This window comes from Cygnus olor, chromosome 11, assembly GCF_009769625.2.
Source record: "Cygnus olor isolate bCygOlo1 chromosome 11, bCygOlo1.pri.v2, whole genome shotgun sequence".
In the NCBI taxonomy this organism is placed as follows: Eukaryota; Metazoa; Chordata; class Aves; order Anseriformes; family Anatidae; genus Cygnus; species Cygnus olor.
This window is the reverse complement of record NC_049179.1, coordinates 20,790,463-20,806,528: the sequence shown is the minus strand read 5'-3', so window position 1 is coordinate 20,806,528 and position 16,066 is coordinate 20,790,463. Positions and strand designations below refer to the sequence as shown.

General features: G+C 56.0%; 1 protein-coding gene across 1 annotated transcript in view; it reads right to left on the bottom strand.

Annotated features, from left to right (window-relative positions):
• Window positions 1–1,629: 1,629 nt before the first annotated feature.
• Window positions 1,630–16,066, bottom strand: part of NOX5 (NADPH oxidase 5) — a 52,756-nt gene continuing 38,319 nt past the window's right edge. The window contains exons 7-24 of the mRNA XM_040569503.1: window positions 13,741–15,978; window positions 10,047–10,178; window positions 9,516–9,666; window positions 8,256–8,466; window positions 7,447–7,681; window positions 7,182–7,335; window positions 6,106–6,281; window positions 5,791–5,973; window positions 5,099–5,231; window positions 4,822–4,949; window positions 4,064–4,194; window positions 3,327–3,345; window positions 2,980–3,024; window positions 2,627–2,751; window positions 2,328–2,403; window positions 2,119–2,218; window positions 1,863–2,029; window positions 1,630–1,761 (exon numbers count right to left, since the gene is read on the bottom strand). Coding sequence (XP_040425437.1) covers window positions 1,630–1,761; window positions 1,863–2,029; window positions 2,119–2,218; window positions 2,328–2,403; window positions 2,627–2,751; window positions 2,980–3,024; window positions 3,327–3,345; window positions 4,064–4,194; window positions 4,822–4,949; window positions 5,099–5,231; window positions 5,791–5,973; window positions 6,106–6,281; window positions 7,182–7,335; window positions 7,447–7,681; window positions 8,256–8,466; window positions 9,516–9,666; window positions 10,047–10,166 — 2,286 coding nt within the window. The 5' untranslated portion in view covers window positions 10,167–10,178; window positions 13,741–15,978. The remainder of the gene's footprint in view (window positions 1,762–1,862; window positions 2,030–2,118; window positions 2,219–2,327; window positions 2,404–2,626; window positions 2,752–2,979; window positions 3,025–3,326; window positions 3,346–4,063; window positions 4,195–4,821; window positions 4,950–5,098; window positions 5,232–5,790; window positions 5,974–6,105; window positions 6,282–7,181; window positions 7,336–7,446; window positions 7,682–8,255; window positions 8,467–9,515; window positions 9,667–10,046; window positions 10,179–13,740; window positions 15,979–16,066) is intronic.

Sequence of the window (16,066 nt, the reverse complement as noted above, 5' to 3'; positions counted from 1 at the left end):
CGAGCTGGCACCAGCAGGAGAGCTCATTACATTTCCATCCCACTGCTAATCAAGGAGGCAAGAAACCTGCATTAGCCGAGGTTAAGAAAAATTGACTCTTGACTTGGGGATCGTCACCTCGCGCTGCGCTTTCGCAGGGCGCCGAGAGCTCTCTGCTGCCTGCATCCATCACGCGCCAGCGCTGGCTGTAACCCAACGGGGATCGTTAGCCAGCCCATTTATCACGCTGTCTGAAGCGGATTCAGCCATGAAGTTTATGTCATGGCCCCACGTCAAATGATTTCTCCTCTCTGGCTCCAGATTTCATGCTACGGCTGGAGCCAGCTGCATCGCCCAGCTCCTCGCCGCGCCCCGAACCAGCTCCGGACTGCGGGGCAGGGATGGGGTCCCTGTGCCTGCACCCCTGTGGTGTGACCCGGGGTTAGGGCACAGCGACCCAGGAAGGGATGTGGTTGCCCTAATCCCCTCTACAAGTGTGATTTGGACATGGCAATGGGCTAAAGGCAGACACGGAGCTCGGCAGTGGCGGCGCGGGTGTAAGCCGAGCACTCGCACACGGCCTTGGCTTCCAGGGCCACTGCTGGCGAGGCTGGCGGAGTGACGGCGCTGAGCCACGGCCCTGTGCACGGCCCTGGGGACACCTTGGGGAAGGGAAAAGCTTCTCCCACCTCGCACGGCCGGTGCCTCCTGTGGGTGCTGCGGGGACGTCCTGCTCACGGGCAGGACGAGGGGCACCGGACTGCCAAACCTGCACCGCCCCAAATCCAGGGCTGGGGTGGGATGGATGGGCTCTGGCGTGGGGCTGGGGCACTGAATCCGGGCCAAAACATCCCCAAAAGGCAGGAGAGAGGGAGCTCTCCCCCACGGGTGGCATTGCCACAAATGAGTCTTTCGTCTAAATTACTGTATATTAATTTTTTAACTCAGAAGCACCAGCAGGTTGCACAGGCGGGCCATAAAAGCCCAGACCTGCCAGGGGACACACGGGTTGTTGTCTGGAGGCGCAGCGGGGCCCCGTGGGCAGCGCTGCCGGGCCTTCGCCAGCCCCCGGCCACGATCGGTGCTGGGGGGTTTGGAAGTGACCCACCCGCACTGGGCACCCCTCAAATCGCTCCTTTTCCACCCAAAAGGGCACGAAGAGGCAAAGCCCGGCGTGTGCTGCGGGCAGGGGGCGGTGGGTGCTGAGCCCCCCGCCCCCCCCCCCCCCCGGACCCTGCGCTGCCTCCAGGCCCGGGGGGGGGCCGGGGGGGGGGTCGGGGACGAGCTGTGCGGTTGGCGAGGCTGCAGTGCCCTCCTGTGGGCACCGCTCCTCCGGCGCGCCCTGGCGCCCCGAACCCTGCTCCTCCATCCCCAAACGCTCTGGGACACGGGTCCCTACCCCCCACCCCCCCCCCAAAAAAAAAAAAAACACCGAGGTGCTGCGGGACACCCCCCTCCACCCACAGGGCTGCAGGGGCCCCGTCCCCTCCACCCCAAATCCCCGTGCCCCAGCCCCTCTGTCCCTCGCCCGTCCATCCCACCCTCCCGGCTCCCTGGGGGGCTGCAGGGTGGCAGGGCCGGGGGGGACGCGGAGCTGCCGCAGGGCGATCATGTCCTGCGTGGCACCGGGTGCCCCCAGCCCCCCCCACGTCAGAAGTTTTCCTTGAAGAAGCGGAAGCCGAAGCGCTCGCAGTGCGCTTTGATGACCTTGGCCAACGCCGGTGAGCCGCAGAAGAAGACCTGCACCTTCCCTTTCCTCTCCTCGGCCACCTTGCGAAACACCTAGCGCGAAGGGGGGGAGGAAAAGGGGAAGGCGTCAGGACCCGTGCCGGCTTTGGTGCCCGCTGCCCGGCACGAAGCGGCCGCCCCGAGCCAGCCCTCGCCTTGCTCCAGTCGGGGCGGCCGGGCTGCGTCCTGGTGCGCAGGCCCGTGATGGAGTCCTTGTGCTCCTTGGCGGCCAGCAGGTCCAGGGCCAGCTGCAGCCCCACGGCCCTCACGTCGCTCTTGCCGAGGGCGGCCGTCATGTAGAGGTGCAGCTCCAGGAACCGCCCTGCGCCTCGCAGGGGAACCGGGGCTCGGGGCGGTGCCGAGAGCCCCGGGAAGAGGGGGCCGTGCTGGTGCCCCCCGCCTCCCGCTCACCTCCCGGCTCCTGCTCAGCCTGCTCCAGCTCCAGCTTCGCCAGCAGGCTGACGAACCACTCGAAGTGCTTCTGGTCCCGGTTTATCCAGATGAAGTCGACCTGGAAGGACGCGGACCCCGCTTCGGGGCTCGCCGGCGGCACGGGGGCCGACTGCAGCCCCCATGCCCGGTGCCAACCCTCCTCCCGCATGCCCCCAGCCCGCTCCCACCTTCCTGAGTGTCATGTCCTCGTCCCGCAGGGTCTCACACTGTTTATAGTCGTGGCTCTGCTTTCTCAGGCGGTACCTGCACGGGTGGCACAGCCCTGCAGCCCCCCTGGCATCCCTCGCACCCCACAAAGAGCACAGAGACCCCAAGCACCCCACCCCACAGCCCCATAGCAGGTGCCCGGCCTGAACCCCCCCCAGGGTGAAGGTTAACACTAAAGGAGGACCCAGCTTTGGGACCTGTGCCCACAGTTTGGGAGGGAGGAACCCGAAGCAGCCTGAGCTCCCGGCACAGCACCGACCTGTGCATGATGCTCTGCAGGATGGAGGCGAAGGGGGTGATGCCGATGCCGGCGCCGATGAGCACGGCGTGCTCCGAGGTGAAGATCCTGCGCGTCGGGGTCCCGTAGGGGCCGTCGATGTAGCACTGGGAGAGAAAAGAGGCCGGGCGTGCAGAAACCCAGGGAGCCCACGAGCACTAAATGAGGGGCACGAAGCCCCCGGCAGCGCGGGTGCACGCTCAGCCCCAGGCAGGACCCTCCCTGCACGGGGGGCACGCACTTGAGGTGCTGGGCACATGCGTGGGGTCCCTGCCACATGTCCCAAGCACATCTCTGCTCGCCCAGAGCCGCAGACGGGCCGGGACATCCCTCACCTTGATGCTGCAGAGCCGACGGCTCTCGCCCGGCCCCGTGGAAACCTGCGGGTACAGAGTCTGGCGTCACCGGCGGGCCGGCGACCATCCCCTCCTGCCTGCTCCCTGAGCCCTGCGCTACGTCAGCTTGGCTCCTCGGCTTGCTTTTGGGGTTTTCCCCTCCCAGCTTGGTGGGTTAGGTGAGCTCTGCTTTACTGGGGCTGTGCACATCGCTCCCAGGGCCCGCGGGAGCCAAGCTTGGCACGGGCGGCCCCGGCAGCCCCCCCAACACCACCCGCAGCCCCCTGGCTGGAGGTTTGCAGAGGCCTGGAAAGGGCGCTCCGGGGCCCACCAGATGGGTGTGAGACACTATCCAGATCCCAATCTCTCTGAACGTTGCTTAAAAATGCAATTATCCAAATCCCCCCAAAAGGCAGGGAGCGAGCAACTGGTTTACAGTGGTGGCGATCGCCCTGGTGGCAGGAGGGGAGGTGGAGAACCCGCTCTCGGACAGATAACAGCCCAGCAGCAACAGGGAGAGAAACTCATTAAAACTGGTGCATATAAATTCGTTATCTGTAATGCCTGTTCCTCCAGCTGTGACAGAATCAATATCCTGAGAGCTTTTCATATCGGGTGATAAAAGCTGCTAAACGTGGCTCCCAGCGCCATGGCGTTCGCACGATTTATTTCCCACTTGGGGGCGGGGAGAAGTTTCCCTCTTAAGAACAGCCTTTTAAGAAGTTTTGGCCGATTTCAGAAGGAAATGGGGTTGTCTCCCTTTTCTGCGGGTTGCTCCTCCCGTCTGCTGGGAAGCGCCTCGGCTGCGGGGCCCGGCAGGGACGAGCCAGGGCGCACCCGGGGCAGCACCAAATGCACGGGGTGCCGAGTGCCCCCCGGGCATGGGGCGATGGGGGACGAACGCAGGGGACGCTGCCCCTGCAGCTTTTCTCGCTCAGCATCGCCAGGGTCGGGCCAAACCCCAAAGCCAGTAGGGCTGTGAGCGCCAGGTGACAGCGAGGGCCCCCTGCCCTGCCCCTTGGGGGCTTCAGGGGTCTCGGACGTGTTGGTGAGGACGGGGATGGTGCTTACCACCTCTGGCGACGGGTCCTCGTCCATCCTCCCCTGGGGGGCAGCGGGTGCCCCGGTGGTTCTGTACGATGTCAGCTCAACGGCTTCGTCCCCAGTGGTGGCCACGGAGCTCCCCGATGAGCCAGACCTGGTGCAGAGACGTGTCTGCGAGGCAACGGCAAGGGGAAAGGGAAAGGGAAAAAAGAGAAAGGAGAAAGGAGACGGGAGAAAGAAAAAAAGGAAAAAGGAAAAAGAAAAAAGGAAAAAGAAAAAAGGAAAAAGAAAAAAGAAAAAAATAAAAAATAAAAAAGAAAAGAGAAAAGAAAAAAGAAAAAAGAAAAAAAGGAAAAAGGAAAAAAAGAAAAAGGAAAAAGGAAAAAGGAAAAAGGAAAGAAAAAAGGAAAAAGGAAAAAGGAAAAAAGGAAAAAAGGAAAAAAGGAAAAAGGAAAAAGAAAAAAGGAAAAGAAAAAAAAGGAAAGAAAAAAGAAAATGAAAAAAGAAAAAAAAAGAGAAGAAAAAAGAAAAAGATGAAAGAAAAGAAAAAAGGAAAAAGGAAAAAGAAAAAAGAAAAAAGAAAAAAGAAATAAAAGAAAAAAAAGAAAAAGAAAAAAAAGAAAAAAGAAAAAAAGAAAAAAGAAAAAAAGAAAAAGGCATCCCTGGCTGTGATGCCCTGGGCACCTGGTGCTCAGCCTGCTGTGCCTGGGGGCTGCACCAGGTGCGGGGATGTGCGGGGGCAGGACTTTGGGGTCTAATCGGCATTTCTGCGGGAAGCAGAGCCCCGTCCTCACCAACCTGCGCCCGCCGCCACCGCCTCGCCTCTCCGAGGTTCCCGCTGAGCCGCGGCGCCTCGGGGTGCCTGAAGTACTCGTGCAGCCGGCTGGTCCACTGCCCCCGCGCCCGTACGTGCAGCCAGATGGTGTCTGCGGGACGGCAGCACCCGGTGGCACACGGGCACGACCGCGCACCGGCACCTGGGGGGGGGGGGTCACCCACCCGGCCGGTGGGCGCAGGACGTCCCCGCGGTGCCAAACGAGCACCCCGACGGGGCACTGAGCACCCCTGGGCGCACCTTGCTGCTCGGGGGCGCTGCTGATGGTGAAGGGGTGCCACTCGTAGGCGGCGATGGCCGGGACGTTCAGGTAGACGTAGTCCCCGGGCCTGAAGCGGAACGAGCGCGGCCGCTGGACCACGAGGTGCGTCACCTGCGGTGCGGGGAGCGGAAAGCTGTCAGGCCTGGAAGTCAGCTGCCCGGCGTTATCCCCCAGGCAAAGGCTTGGCAATTATTCGCCAAATATATATATTTTTTTTTAAAAAAGGTTGAAAATGAAGAAATTGCTCTCACCTTTTGCCGCAAACACTCACTAATGCGGCGTGGATTCCTGAACACTACCAAGTAACCCCAAAAGACATTTCCATACGAACCAAAGATCTATTTTCCATATAAAATCTGAGGATTTCACCCAGCCCTGCTGAAGGCAGAAGAGGAGCAGTGCTGTGCACGCAGGGAGGGGACGCGGGGCGCTGTCCTTCCCATGCATGTCTGGAAGAGCACGGCCCCTCCAGTCGCCATGCAAATGCATCGGACACATCACCCCCTTCATCTTTTATCCCCCCCCCCTCCTTCTGCTTCAAACGACCACAGCCATTGCTTGCACCCTGCCTGTCCCCGGGCTGTGAAGTGCCCTACGGGTATCTCAGGTATCTCCCCCAGCAGCAGCAGCAGCAGCGGAGGGGCCGGGGGGGGCCGCGGGGGCTGCGGACCTTGGAGGGCAGCAGGTTGACCTCCACGATGCGCAGCCCCGTGGCACGGGACGCGGCCAGGCCCACCGCCTTCTCCAGCACGAAGAGGCCCCCGGGCACCACGAACCACTTCCAGAAGTTGGGGGCGTGCAGGACGAGCAGGGCCCAGACGGAGACGTAGGAGAGGTGGCTCCAGTAGAAGACCTGCGGGCAGGGCGCCGGCGTCACCGGTGCCGGGGGGGGGGAGGGGGTGACACCAGGCGGGGGGACCCCAGCCCGGTCCCCCCCGTGCCACATGTGGGAGCATTTTGGGGTTTCCCCACGCAGGGTACACACCTCGAAGTGCCCGCCACGGCGGACGCAGGGGCTGGAGAAGGCGAGCATGGCGGCCAGCAGCCCCTGCAGCGCCAGCCCGGTCTGCGAGGCCGTGCCGCCGAGCCCCCCGCCGTCGGGACGCGCCGTCAGGAGGAACTCGGCGAGGGCACGGTGCCCGTCCCGCTGTGCCAGCCTGCCTGCGACACGGGGCTGGGACGGGGCACGGGGCACCCACACACCCAGCCCAACAGCGACCGGGACACGAGGGTGGCTTTGTGCTAAGGCACAGCCCCGTGGGTTTGCTCGGGAATTTTTTAATGTCACATTTCGCCTCGCCAGCCCCCGCTCTCTGCAATGGCACCGCAAGGGACTGAAGGGAGCCGAGGTGCCCAAGCCCCGTGGACAAGGCAGCGCTTTGCCCAAAGGGCGAGTTTCGGCACCTGCGGCATTGCGCTCGCAGAGTAAAACCCTGGCTCTGAGCCCTTCCTGCCGATTTTCCCAGGCAGGCTGCAATCACCGGGGGTCGGCTGTGGGACGCGTACGGGGCTGGGCACCGCCGAGCCCAGAGCGGAGAGCGCAACCCCAAAAATCTGGCCCCGGGAGCAGGGAGGGATGCGGGGAGGGATGCGGGGAGGGATCCAGCCCTGCTCCGGCGCTGCCCGGCTGGGAGAGCCGCTAGAGGGAGGCAGCAGCCAGCGCACGGACACAGCTCCGGGTGCCTGCATGGGCACCCCCTCCCAGGCCTTGCACCCCTCCCTGGGGCGTAGGCACCCCCCGGGGACCCGGGCAGACGCCTCTCCTTCCCCTGGGGAACGCCAAAGCCATTCCCAACGCCGCCACCTGAGCAGGGCGCAGAGCCGGCAGGGGCAGGGCACCCCTAGCTCAGTCCTCTCAGGCTGTCTGCATCTGGGCAGGGGTCCCCCCGTCCCGTGGCTTTTGGCAGGGCTGCGTGTCCGTCCCCCCCCCCAAACTGTGTTGTGCACGACACCCCTGCCCCAGCAGCAGCAGGCTCTGGGCTGGACGGGGAGCCCACCCCAGGGCTAACGGGGCGCGATGCAGCAGGCTTTGCTGGATACAACCCGGGAGCTGCGACTTACTGAAGTTGGCCACGTGTGCGCCCGTGTGGAGGGCAGCCAGCGCCAGCACCACGTAGCCCACGAGCTGGTGGAGCCCCACGCTGTGGTCCAGCGGCAGCACCTGGGCCACGGGGGTGGCGCGCAGCCAGGTCAGGCACCTCCGCAGCATCAGCACCTGCAGGGGGGTAGCTGGGGATGCCCAGGGCACTGGGGGGACAGCGGGGGCCCAGCCACCGGGTAGCATCACCCCACGACCTCGCACCCCCACCCAGCACCCCGCACTCACCGCGGTGAAGGCGCAGTTGAAGTTCAGGCACTGCCCGCAGCCCCGGGCCACCGCCACCCACCCGCCGAGGCCGGCGTGCCGCAGGGCGGCCAGGGCGAAGAGCAGGAGGTTGAGGCTGGTGTAGCCCCCCAGGAAGGCGAGCTGGCTGCCGTGGTTGTGCCAGTACGCCGCGGTCAGGCAGCGCGGCCGGCGGCTCCTCTCTGGGGGTGGCGGGGGCTTCAGCCAGCTCGCGGCACTGTGGGGAAAGGAGGCACGTTGCTCCTTGACGGGGAGCGGGGAGTAGGGGCAGCTCTGCGGCCAGGCTGGCCCCCAGCCCTGCGTCTGAACCCTGCACCCAGCCAGGCACCAGCCTGCACACATCCCTACATGCAAGCCCTTTGCCCATCTTAGCACCATCCTGGCACTGCTCCTGGCACCCAAACCCTGCACCCATCCCAGCACCCATCCTGCATCCAAGCCCTGCACCCGTCCTGCATACAAACCCTGCACCCATCCTGGCACCATCCCAGCACCCGTCCCAGGTAGGAGCAGCCCAGGCGCGGCACCCTCCCATCCTCTTGCAGCAGTGAGCCCAGGCTCGGCTCTCTGCAGGCTCCTGGGCAAAGGGGACAGGACCGGGATGCCCCCTGCAGCACTGCAGGGCTGGGGCTCTGTGGTGAGGCTGGGGTAACGTGCCTGAGTTGCTCCCAGGGCTGGCTGAGCACCTCAGGGGCTGAACCCCCGCAGGAGCCTCACCGGGAGCATAACCCCACGCTGGAGCAGGAGGAAAAAGGCTCTCACAAGGTGGGGGGGGCACAGCCCCGCGGTACCTGATGGTCAGGTTCTCCATCACCCCCGGGAAAGCCTCCAGCTCCGCCCTCAGCTCCTCGAAGGTGATGGAGCCGCTGCCGTCCTTGTCGGCGGCCTCGAAGAGCGCCAGGGCCAGGTCGTCCAGGCGCGGCGGCGGCAGCGACACGGCGCTCTCCCGCAGGCACGCCTGCAGCACCAGGCGCAGCTCGGCCGGGTCGATGGCGCCGCTGCCTGCAGGCACCCGGCGGGTTGAGAGCGGCCGCCCCCGGTGCCACATCACCCAACAGCACCCCGACTTCACCTCCCTCCAGCTCTACTGCAGAAATCGCCCCCCCTGCCTCGCCTGCGGGCTCCCCGGGGGAAGCTGTGCCAACTGGCCAGCAACGTGCCATCGCTCCTCGGTCTGCTGGTTTCATTAAGAGCCCTCGCCAGCAGTCACCTGCGGCAGCAGGGTGCTCGGATGGCGAAGTCCAGCGGTAGGAACCGCTGCGGAGCTGCTGGGCTGGCAGCCAGCCTGACGGCAAATCAGGCAAAGGGCTCGGTTCGCTCTTAGCCAGCGTTTCTGCCCAGGCAGGTCACAGCGGGGGAAGCAGCCGAGCGAAGTCAAGAAGAGCCGGACTTAAAATTGTTTTTAGCATTTCAGCGTGGAGCTGCGGGCAGAGGGCTCAGGGGAGGCAGTACTCGGTGCCCGGGGTCTCTGTGGGACCCCAGCAGCACGGCCACGATGCGGGCAGTGAATGGCCTGAGCGCGGTGGGTGCTCTGACACCCGGCTCCAGTTTTGGGAGGATGCTCCCACCTGGGTCAGGCCAGCTCGCTCACAGATAAAAGGAATCGGCACAAATCCCAGACTGAAATTCATTCCCAATTCAGATGCTGCCACCTCTCGCTTGGCACCTCTCCGTGGCCAAGGGTAAAAGCGTATTGAGGGACACCCTGACGTGAGCCGGTTAATTGCTGTCTTTCAGGTGGATTTTTGATACTTTCATCACAGGAAAAAGGCAGCAGCGTTATGCCAGTTACATGCTTACCTTTAACGAGGAGCCAGCTCCTGCTGCACAGACCCAGCTACCCTTTTTTTCAAGTTGTGCTTGACCCAGGAGGGGTCTGGACACCAGCACTAAATGCAGCGTGTGCAGCACAACCAGCACCATCTCCCACCGCATCTCCCAAAAAGCCGCAGCCCTGCCCATGCCCGGATGCCCAAAGAGCCGCGCTGCTCTGTAAATCATAACAGTGTTCAGAAAATGTGATTTTTTTTTTCTATTTTTCCTCATCTTACCATCTACATCGTACACTTGGAAGAGGAACCTCAGCTTGTCCGTCTCGCTGCCGTGCACCAGCAGGCTCAGGGCGCTCAGCAGCTCCTCCAGGCTGATGGTCCCGCTCCCGTCCGAGTCGAAGAGCGCGAAGAGCCGCTCGGCGAAGAAGGACTGCGGGGAGGAGAAATGCTCTCAGGAAGCTGCGGGATGCTCTGCGTGGCCCGAATCCTGGTGCTGCCAACACAGCTCTCTCTGCCAGCGGTGTGAATTGCCCAGCAAATGCTGAAAGTCACGGTAACGGACCGAAAGCAGGAGGCAGGAACGGAGGCTGCTTTTTGCAGGGGGATGTGGGCACCGCAGCATCCCCGGGAGGGAGGAGGCTGAGATGTGGGGTGCTGGGGGGGGCATGTTTGCTGTTCCTGCTTGCTGCAAAGTACTTGGAGGTTTCTCTCTCCCTGTCTCACACCACACCATGAGCTCTGCCGTCCTATTTTTATGCCTTTAAACTGGGGGGGGGAGGTCTTCCTGCCTGGACACAGAGGGACACTCACCTCCTTCACCTTGAGAGCCGCTTTGAACTCCTCCAAGTCGATTTGCCTGTCCTCCCCGGCGATGCTCTCGAATTGCTTCGCCACCCACCGCAGCCACGCCGCGTCCTCGCCCGCGCTCATGGCGCTGGGAGCCTGCAGGAGGAGCAGTGGGGACGGGGTGCTTTGGGAAACCTCCTCCCAAAAAGGCTTTTTTATCGTTGTGGCTACATTTCCACGACCCACGGAAAGGGCTCCCCACTGCCTCACCCGGTTTTAATTCACCGCGTCTCGCAGCTTTACGCTCACAGCCAGCTTTGTCGCCAGGCCCGCGACTGCAGCCCGGCTGTTCTGGTGTGCAGGGTATTTAAACGCAGCCGATCACAGCTGGCGGATGCTCTCCTTTTAATTTCCTTTATCTTACATCCCTTGTGCCATCAAGCAGCCTAACCTTGGGAGGCACGCACCCTGCCCAATTCAACGAGGATCTCGTCCTCCCCCTGCGCTTCAGTCCCCATTCACCGGCCGTCAGGAACACACGGGGAAGTGTCTCTCTCATACTGCCACCCTTATTCCTTTCTGAACAAATCCTACTTGTAAGGCATTAAACTGTGACTAAACTGGGGAGAAGGTTGCCATGGGAATGTCAGGAGCAGAGACCAGGTAGTAAAGCACTCGCGCTCCCCTCCTCCGGCTGCCGGGAGAGGGGCAGGGCCCAGCGGGCACGGAGGAAGCGGGGGGGGGCTTGGGGCAGGGAGCAGGGAATATTTTGAGCAAGGAGCAGGGAATATTTTGGGCAGAGAGCAGGGAATATTTTGGGCAGGGAGCCCCACAGTCCCGAGTCACCCTGAGCCACCCCTCCATCACCATTTGGTAGCACGGGGATGTGCACCCCACATGTTGGAGTTAGAAGAACAGAGAAAAATGCAGAGGAGCCAGCAGTCTGGAAAAACATAGGGATCGATCGGCCTCCACCCCAACAGGCCAAAATACATTTTGTTTGCTCCCAGGTTGGCCCCAGGCACTTCCCACTGCCTCCTCCTGCTTGGCTCACTGTGAGCGCGGGGCCGTGCCAGGCGCACGTCTGGGTTGATTTTGTTGTGAACGGATCCAGGACCTGGGAACTCCCTTTTGTTTGATGTCACCTAAATGCTCAGCTCACCTCCAAGGTACCAAGCCATCCCCAAACGCATCTCCCTGGGATGTGGCAGAATCATTCCTCATGTACACGCTTATTTCCTTAACCACGATAAAACTTTAATTTGAAATGATGCCGAACCGCTACTACAGTAAACAGATTTTAAATAGTACACAAAAATACGTGTAAATATTTTAACCCTATTAAGAGCTGACAAATAGGTGCTGTGCATACAACATGCTACAGAGCTTCACTGTGAGGTAGTGTCGTTTCAAGGAGGTTATTCTCCCGCTGTCCCAGGACGGCAGTATTTCCCCCACACTGTGTATTTTGCTTGAACTTGCAGCATTCCCTGCTGGGACCCCAGCAGAAACCACGCGCAAGTTCTGAACCGAGCTGAAGCTGTCAATTCACAGCCCAGATAAATTCACTTTAAAACTACAGCAATCCAAGGTCATGAAACTGTTTACTAGGAGCGGGTAGAGTAAAACATAAATCATCCTCAAGTACGTGCTGGGTCTTACGGACACAAGTCCCCCTTTATACCCAGAGTGCTTCCCCTAAACAAACCTACCGTGGGCATCTCAACTAGAAAAGACCTAATGTGCTAAAATAATTTACGGTCAGGCTGCTAGGAAAAGAACAGAATTCAATATAAAGAAGAAAACCTAACATACCACAGTCAGACATCTGACATTGCACGGGGCGGGATGCTGGATTACCCGCTCCCCTTCAAGCTGGCAGATGTTCCAGCCCAAGTCCGTTTTATTTCAGTTCTTCTACTAAACTCCTCATATAAGTTCATGAAAATAAGTCTGACGAGTCAGTCCTTCCAGAAAAGCCCTTCTGTCCTCCCTGCCTGCAGAGGTTCCCCTCTCAGGCTCTCCAAGCAACCCTGAGCCCGAAGCCTTCGCAGCGCTGGGAGCTGCCAGCAGACAGGAGCCCAGCACTGCTGACACTCAGAGCACAGCTCAGTGCAGGCCGCTTCCATTTCACTTACTACCCATTTAAGCTACTTTCTAGTCAAATTATACACCTGCAAAACTTTACAGGACGGTGCCCCAAACTGTCTCCAAATTTGGCTGCTTTTTTTCCTGGCATCCTAGCACTCAATCATTTCGCTATCGACACATCTCACCTGGAAAACCCCCAAAAGCACGGCTGAACAAACCTACGTTACGTCTCCAGAACTGGGAGCGTTCAGAGCTGCTCACCGCCTAAAGGTGTGCAGCTTTTAGCGCGGTGAGGGCAGCTCTGAGGCCAGGGCCGTGGCTCTGAGGCGCGTTGTGCTGCCTGCTTGTGCTCGGTGGCAGGGGGAAGACAGCGTCCCGTGGGACCGGGGCAGCGCTCGAGTCCCCGCGGCTTGGGGATGGAAGTCACGGCCCTACCTGGCTCCTCGCAGCCAGGAGACAGCCGAGTCACGAGCCACAACTTACGTGCTTTTTCATTGCGTTTATTAGCAGCTTAAGTTTTGCCTCTATTATTTTTCAGGAATCGGAATTTCGAAGCAACGCCAGTTTTTACAAGACCCAGGTTGTGATTTCAGACTGATGCTGGCAATTCTGGCAAATCCCCCGTTAAATTTTGGTGGTGTTTGGCTGTAAGTGTTCCAAACAAGTGGAGATAGAGGTAATGCACAAGGAGGAGTTTCGCGTGTTTTGCCCAAGTAAAATTTGTCCTGTACTGAATATACACCGATCTATTTCAAATTTAATACAATGCACATGTATTTGATTACGGTATAAACTAAAGTTCAGTTTGGTGGCAGCTTTTGAAAGGAGGATGGAGATAATGCAATTTATCAGTTTACCTAGAACTCAGCACTGAGTGCAGAAAGACAGTCAAAAAAGAAATAGAGGAAAGTATCTTCCTACCAAAAAAAAACAACCTATCATTTTATTAAATGAAAATAAGAAATTTCTGCATACACAAATAAACTGACCACAAATTTAAGTGTTAGATGTGAGAAATTAATATTCTTCAGCAGTCAGAGAATACTTTAGTTTTTGTTGTTTTTTTTTTTTTTAAGAAAAAATACTATCCAAAAATTTCTGAGGAAATATGATTTAAATAATTGCTTACCAGTATAATTTAGTCTTTCATGTTAAAAATATGCACAGAATCATGATGATTTAAGAGCTGTGCTCCATTTCTTTTCTTAGAACTAAGCAAAACACACTTGATCATTTTATAATTTCACAAACTTATCTATAATGGATGCTTTAAATACTCAAATGAAGCAAAATAAGGCACAATTTTTATAGATCAATCTATATCAGTCTAAAGAACTATCCTCAAAATATATGATTTCCTTTTTAAGAAAAAAAACTAGCTGATTTTGCATTTACCATCCATTAGAATATTTGCATTAAGGCAAGAAATGATGCACATATGCATATATTAACAAACTATGCAACTATATATTCATATATTTTATTATGACTCTGCTCTGATTTGACACAAATGTTTTGACAAAGAAAAAAAGTTAAAGATGTTTAAATTATCTGAAAAATTGCAAAAATGACAAAACTTTTTATTTGAAGAATCGTATACTTCAGCACTCTTAATTCTTAAACTCACCTTAAATCAAACATGTTACAGCTTTCAGTCTTCTTCATTCAAAGATCTAGAGCTCTTCAGTTAGCTGTGAGTTCAGATCTAAATGATTTTACCATGGAGATGCCTACTCTTTTAAAGGTTTAAGTTAATTTAGTCCTGGTAAAGCTTTTCATGTCAAATTAAAAAAATAAAAAATAAAATTTCAACGGAACCATTAAGGAGCATCTGGCTGTGACATCTCCATAATTACCTCGTTATTTCAGAACTACTTTGAAACTGGCTTACGGATCCCCATCTAAAGACTCTGAAAATAAAAGAGCACATTTGGTTCTTCAAATGCTAGTAATCAAGTTATTCACCCCAAAACACCACCGAACATCAGCTGAGCAAACACCAGCTGCTCCGGGGGGCAGCGGGCGCTGCTCGAAGGGCACTGCAGAAACCCAGGCTACGACCCCTCCAAATGTAACCGCCCCAAAACGAGGCACAGCTCACTCACATCCGTGATGGCAAAATATTTACGTAAGAGGGATGTGCAACCCCACTTATTTTTCATAATGTTGCCCCCCCCGGTAGGAGGTGCTCGATGGGACCCTTGCCAGCACAGGGCTGCACCACGCGAGGCTCCGAGCGCCCAAGCCTCTATCCAGCACTCCTCAGCGCGCTGAGTATTTTGGTGAATTTTGACATTTTGAAGAAAATCCAAACAGTAAGAAAACAGAAATAATGTAAGGCTCCAAAATCTGGCAACCGGCAGCAGGAAACGTAAATGTTGCATTGTCCTGTTTTTAAGTAACAACGTATTTTCCAATGATCGAAATGAAAATATGAGCACCAAAAAATAAAAAAAAAAAAGGAGAAATTGGAGACAATTTATTTTCATGCCATTAGTGTAGAACATCAAGTATAATCGACAAATATTAAAAATACGACTGACTTTGGTGGTCATCTCCTGTACAAACATATGAAACCCAAAAATTTGGGAAAGCCCACTGAGCATTTCTCTTTATTTCAGTATTTTATTTCCAATTTATCATTGTCACACAACAGGCATGAGACAGAACATTTATAAATCATAACTTTTAATTATGGGGATAAATAGTTATATCTGGCTTGGAGGACTGATTTTTTTTTTATTTTAAAACCTCATATAAAGACTATGACAATATTCCAGATATTAGTATTAAAATATATATATATATATATATATATATATATATGGAATTCCTCCATAGCTCTTATAAGCCTGGTCTAGAAATTAGTATCTTCTCAAGATTTTCTTTTCTTGCAGTGCTCTGACTTCCACTGAAAACACTTTTTTTGGAGCCTTAGACAAAGTAGCAACTTTTTCAGTAATTTCCTCCAGGATATTTTTCTCATTATAATTACCAATATATTTATTTATTAAATTTATTGATATATGTTTTTAACTGAGAGCTAAAATCTTAAAGCAGGTTAATCAAAGGTCTTACTTTCCTGGTTTCTGCTGAGCTCTCCCCTAGACCTAGTGGACAGAGAGATGGAGAGGGAGGTGCAGAGGAAGTTTTAGAAAAATTATATGATTGTTTTTGCAAATTCTCTGCTTCTAGTGCCTGAGCTTTTGCTCTCTGGATCCCAGCCAATTCAACATGCCCATTGAGATGTGGGGTTTAACACTGTCAGATGCATTCCCTACCACTATCTATAACGTTTTAATCGCTCCCGAGATGACTTTGGCTAGAACTCGATGTTCCATCTTTTTACAGTAATGCGACTTTTTTCAACATTTTGCTAGTAGGTTTTGGTTTCAAACTTAGTTGTGATTTTTGTCATCACTTTTTTTAAAACATTCTTTAAAGATTTCACTAAATCCATTTATTAACTGATCAAGAATCTTATCTTTCCCCTTTGGAACAACAGTTTGCAATATGAAGGCCAGCTCTTCCAGTGCTGCTGTCAGCTGAGCAGATTCAAAAACACAAAAAGCAACTGAAAAATCTGGGTCAGCCTGGAGCGTCAAAACTGATGGCATAGTCGATGGAGTAGGTTTTCTTGTCATTGCAACCTTTCCCGTTTTTTTCGGCTTCTCAGCATGCTTCTTGTATAGTTTTAACCAAAGAGCATCGACGGTACCATTACGAGTGGGTGTCGCTGCTGAACGCGGAGCCAGCGCGCCCTGCGAGGGATCGTTTCGCATGACGTGATGCAGAACGTCCACGAGGTTCTTCAGGGTTTCCTCTTCTTTTTCTGCCTCTGTCCTAGAGAGGGTTGCTTGAGGTGCTGCAAAAGGTAATTACATAGCTTTTACCTTGCGCATTCGTGCAAATGTCAGATGTATATTTGCTTTGCTCACCCTTCAGTCAACGTC